The sequence below is a fragment of the Lactuca serriola genome, chromosome 1, assembly GCF_051521515.1.
Source record: "Lactuca serriola cultivar US96UC23 chromosome 1, Lser_US96UC23_V15, whole genome shotgun sequence".
Classification (NCBI taxonomy): domain Eukaryota; kingdom Viridiplantae; phylum Streptophyta; class Magnoliopsida; order Asterales; family Asteraceae; genus Lactuca; species Lactuca serriola.
In genome coordinates this window covers 36,897,856-36,903,650 of record NC_136408.1, presented here as the reverse complement: position 1 = coordinate 36,903,650, position 5,795 = coordinate 36,897,856, and the positions used below count along the sequence as shown (strand labels likewise).

Below are 5,795 nucleotides of genomic sequence, written 5' to 3'. Positions count from 1 at the left end.
GGGTTTTATACAAAAAGGGGTACATATACAAAGTACCGGGTTTTCGTATAAATGGGGTACATTCCAAGGTACCAGGTTTTATACAAAAAGGGTACAGATACAAAGTACCGGGTTTTTAACTACAAATGGGGTACATTCCAAAGTACCAGGTTCACATAAAATAGTTGTTATGATATTAAAACTATATTTCATCTAGAATTGTTAGACTTCAACTATAATCGTTGAGCGTATATGCTTGAGTCATATAAGAATTTAGTCTTGATTGGCTTAGAATTGGTGGTGCCCGCCTCATCTCCTGTTCCTCGTTGGGTTGTGGACCTAGGGCAGACCCACTATATTCAACGTTTTATCTAACTTAAATCTTATATAACTTATATACTCTGAACGATTATAGGGGAAATCTACGGGTCATTCTAGGGTTCATTAACGCATCATATAGGAATATTCTGTTCACACTTAACTAAGAAAATATTGGATTTTTTGGAAATCAAACTCTATCGATTTTACAAGGAAAACGGTTTCTACTTCAAACAAAACTCTTATGAACTCACCAACTTAATTGTTGACACTTTTTCAAAACTACTTGTATTCTCAGGAAATCAGTGAAACAGGAAAACTTCAGCGCTTTGAGGATGGGACGTTAAACCGTCAACAATTTATTTTTGTCATCATAATGTAATTGATTTTGGAACATGTAAACATATACTTTGGTGTAACTTTTTCAATTATATTTATGATGGTTGTATTTACTTTGAGCATTATTATACACGTTGTTGTGATACTGTACATGAAGTCCTCTCATGGCCATATCTCGATAAGGTCCCTCGGGTCCATGTGTTCCATTGAGGACCTTCCGGTCTCACAACTCAGATTTGACCCTCCAGTCCTAACCAATAAAGCACAAAATAATATAACATAAATCACAAAGACAAATACATGATATCACATAACTCAGTATAAGCATATAAGACCCTCCGGTCACACAATATTACCACTCAGGTAAGTATAGTAAGAAGACTCACCTCGCAGAGTAAAACAATGTATCCCACACTCGAACTGCTGGTCTAGACTCCGCCCCTCCATAGCTTCCAAAATCCACAGCTTAACTAAAACCCTAAAGTCAACGGAAGTCAACAGTCAAAGCTGACTCAACTCGTCGAGTGCAACTCATGAACTCATCGAGTTCCTCAGCACTCAGTAAATCACGAAAACCTGAGTCAACTAGCTGAGTTGCTAGCCAACTTGTCGAGTCCATGCAGAGTCCAGAAGATTAGGGAAAAACCCTGGCCACTCGTCGAGTTGTCCCACCTACTCGTCGACTTCACTATGAATCCAAAAATGGGAAAACCCAACTCAACTCGTCGAGTTCTTCAGCCCTTTCTCATAAAACTCATTCCAGTTGATTATAATGCTCCAAACTCTAGATCCAACCTCCTAGGATGAAGTTACCATGTAAAGTTGCTAACTTTATGATCATGCAAGGCCACACAAGGCTAAAACACCCAAAATTAAGCTCAAGAAGGGGTTTAGGACATGAAGACGGTTTAAAGCTTCATAAAGCTTGAGGCTTTATGTACATGGGGGCTTAGAGGAGTCCAAATCTGCAATTACTCTCCCTGGACAAGCTCAACCCGAAAATGGCCTTCATTTGCACCAAAATACCTATAGACTCACACAAGAAGAGATCTAAGATATGACAAGCCATGGTAAGGACTTTTTACCTCCAAATAGATGCTACAATTGTATGAATGTTGGATCTAAAGACTCCTTCTTGTTCTAAGCTCTTCACTCTTCAAGCTTCCTCCAACAATGCACACTTTTGGCTTCACACACTAAAAATATGGGCTAGCTCACTAGGGTTTCTCTCTAGATGTGATAGAGTGATGAGGGAGGCGGGGTAAAGGAGTTACAGTCCTTTAAATATGGTTCAAACCCGAATAATTAGGGTTTTATCTAAATAGCCTCAACTCGTCGAGTCCAGCTCTCCAACTCGTCGTGTAGGCTTCATGACTCGTGCGTCCAAATCAACTCCTACACAACGAGTTGGGCCAACCAACTCGTCGAGTAGGTCCTTCAACTTGCACAAAATCCTCAAGTCTCACAACAAGGAATTGGGGTGTTACAAATGATATAAGATGTTGAAGAAGAAGCCATGAGGAGGAAGAAGATAGATGGTAGGTGAGGAAGAAGACTATTGCAGGTGTTGAAACTAATTAAGAATTTGATCGACATATACATAGACAACCATCGTGAATTTACTTGTTAAACCTATGAAACCGAATACCAAAGTTTTTTCAAAAACTCCCAACACAACAAAAACAAACTTTGAGGTTAAATCTAAACGAATGTGTAAAAATAATTACTAATAGTCAATTATGTTGTATTAGCTCTTAAACTAATTATCCAAAACTTATTATTTGAATATTACATATTCAAATAATAATAATTAAATCATTTTATTCATACGATTTGAATACAAATTTCTACCATAATGAGTTTTATAAAATCTTTTGACAAATTGGATGGAAGTCATATAAGGATGAATATGCTCGTTGATTTATAACTGAAAAGCAAACCTTTTTAAAGACTTTTTGGCAATAAAAAAAACAAATAATAATGGAATATAATTCTTGTAAGATGTTTTCACTTTTCAATGACAGACGAATTATCCCCTTTTTCCCATGTGACACAACCACACATTGCTCGTTCCTTTCCACACGCGGCTAACTTATTTATCTATATAACAAAACATGTACATACTAAAATAGTGTGTAGTATACAATTATAACTTATAAGTTGCCTACTGACAGTATAATCAATTTTGTACGTACAAAATTGTAATGATTTGAAGTTAGGTAATTAAAAAAGTATGTTATATAAAGATTGTGAAATATATAAGGGGTTGGCGAAAAAAACACTATCATATTGCAATATATGCAATATATGAACACCATAATTAATTTTTTAAATATTTTTATATCAATAAAAAAATATCTCCAAATATATTTTAATAAATAAAGTCTTTACATGATGAAAATTGTAAATTTCAAAATAAACATGTTATAATTTATAAATATTGTAGTTGTTTATGGTTCTATATGTCGATTGCACGATGCAAGAATGTTGTCCCCATTAGATCATGAATCATATAGTGCTTAATTTCATCCATCGCTATTGCACTTATTGCCTTTGACATCGTAGATGTTGTCTTTGATGTGTCATTTTGATGATATTTTTGGTGTAACTCTCTCTCATTCACTTTACGTACATACATACAAGCGCGCGTGATTTAACATGCCTAACCTGCGCGTTGGTCTTTAATTTCACCCCGCTAATTATTTCGTATATCCCTACTTTCGTCTTTCCACTTACTCAATACCCGCGCGCACGGACTCTCTCCCTTTTTCCCCGCATCAACGTTCCTAACGCCGGCATGAAGCCGCCGGAAAATGAAGACGACGCCGTCGAGGCTGAAACCATCTACGTTCTTGAAAAACTACTCGATTCAATACACAAAACTCAATCTTTCAAACGGAAATGGTCGCTCATGGAAACAAAACTTTCCGACCTCAAAGCCCAACTCTCTGAGCTCTCCGACTTCCCTCCGAACTCCCTCTCCGTTGACCTCCTCCGTTCTCTCTCTCGAACTCTCTCCGATGCTCTGACTTTCTCACTCACCTGCCACAGCTCGAATCTCCCCGGCGGCAAGCTCAAAACCCAAAATGAAGTCGATTCCATCTCAGCAAAACTCGACAACCACATCAGAGACTGGGAGGTTTTAATCAAAAGCGGCGTTCTCAATGATGGAGTCGTTTCTTCTTTGTCGGTTCCGAAGAGGGAATCCGTTCGAATCGAGGCGAGGAATTTGGTAACTCGGTTGCAGATGGGTTCGGTTGATTCTAGAACGTTAGCTCTTGACTCACTCTTCAGGCTAATCCAAGAAGACGATAAGAATGTTCTGATCGCCGTCGCGCAGGGAGTAGTTCCGGTGCTTGTGCGTCTTCTGGATTCCGGATCTTCAATGGAAATTAGAGAAAAAACGGTGACAGCAATTGCTAGGATTTCAACAGTTGATTCGAGCAAACACGGGTTAATGGCGGAAGGTTTGTTGTTACTCCATTATCTCATTCGAGTTCTCGAATCAGGTAGCGGATTGGCGAAAGAGAAATCGTGCATTACGCTTCAAGCATTAACCCTTTCCAAAGAAAACGCAAGAGCAATTGCTTCAAGAGGTGGGATTTCATCGTTGTTAGATATTTGCCAGTCGGGTACTCCGAGTTCACAAGCATTCGCCGCCGCCGTACTCCGGAATTTAACCATCTTCTCCGACACTAGAGACGATTTCATGGAAGAACACGCAATTTCTGTACTTCTAACACTCGCTAGCTCAGGAACTGCGCTAGCACAAGAGCATTCAATTGCGTGTTTAAGCAATCTCGTTAGAGAAGACGATGATATGAAACTTTTAATTGCTCGAAAAGGAGGGATCAATAGTTTGAAAAGCTTCTGGGATTCTTCCCCTGTTGTTCGGAGTTTAGAGGTTGCAGTTGAATTTCTAAGCAATTTAGCTTCAGATCAACGACTGGTCGAACTCATTATCACGAATGGTTTCTTAAATCGGCTAATTGCCGTGTTAAATTGTGGGGTATTAGGTGTTAGAATCCATGCCGCTGAAGCAATTTACAAGGTGGGATACAGCACAAAAACTCGAAAAGAATTAGGCGAATTAGGGTTCATTCCACCCTTGATTAGAATGCTCGATGGGAAAGCTATGGCAGAAATCGAAGCTGCTGCAAAGGCGTTATCAATAATCTTGATTTATACAGAAAACAGGAGAATTTACAGGAAGGAACAGAAAGGGATAATGAATGTGGTTCATCTCTTAGATCCATCGATAAAAAATATCGACAAGAAATACCCTATTTCAATACTAATGTCCTTAACCCATTCGAAGAAATGCTGCAAACAGATGGTGAAATCAGGTGCTTTATTGCATTTACTGAAGCTTGTAACAATGGAGGTTGAAGGTGCTAAGAAATTACAGGAAACAATTGGTGGGGGGAAGCTGTGGGGTGTTTTCAAAAGGCATTAGAACATGATTTTTTGAAAAGAACTTCCATGTAAGTAGCAAATCACGGTTTTTGATCTTTGATTTTAGACTTTTTGATTTTGTTTTTTCGTTTTTGGTGGTGTTGGTTTTGATTGTTGTGCCATTGTTCATACAGTTATTGCTAGGAAGTAGTTGCATTTTTATCAGCGTTGAAAGTTATGGTCAGCCGTATCTGGTGACCTAACGTGGACTACTAAATTCGTCAGCTCTTGTAACAGAACTTTAATAATGGATAAAATATTAATCAATGGCATTGCCTCTCTCTCTCTCTCTCTCTCTCTCTCTCTCTCTCTCTCTCTCTCTCTCTCTCTCTCTCTCTCTCTCTCTCTCTCTCTCTCATTAGAGTAAAATACAATTTTTGTCCTTATGGTTTTCACAAAAACACTTTTGGTCCTACTATTTCGATTTCGTCATGGATTATCCTTATTTCACTGTTTGGCATCGCCCTTGGTTCCCGGAACTTAACCCAATTTATTTTTATCTGTTAGCTAAGTGTGAAATGACATAAGTGTCCCTCTTTATAGAGTAAATTATTGAAATCGTCCCTATGGTTTGGTTAAAATTGCACGTTTGGTCCCTAACTTTTTTTTGCACTCGGATCGTCTCTATGGTTTGATTTTGTTGCATTTTTCGTCCCTTACATAAATAAAGTTAGGGACCAAACATGCATTTTTTCACCAAACTA

General features: G+C 38.3%; 1 protein-coding gene across 1 annotated transcript; it reads left to right on the top strand.

Moving 5' to 3' along the window:
- The first annotated feature begins 3,190 nt into the window (after positions 1–3,190).
- On the top strand, positions 3,191–5,358 carry LOC145083436 (uncharacterized). Its single transcript, XM_079023379.1, has 2 exons — positions 3,191–5,120; positions 5,226–5,358. Exon 1 carries the CDS (start codon positions 3,434–3,436, stop codon positions 5,090–5,092), a length of 1,659 nt encoding a protein of 552 aa, XP_078879505.1. The 5' UTR covers positions 3,191–3,433; the 3' UTR covers positions 5,093–5,120; positions 5,226–5,358.
- The last annotated feature ends 437 nt before the right edge of the window (positions 5,359–5,795 follow it).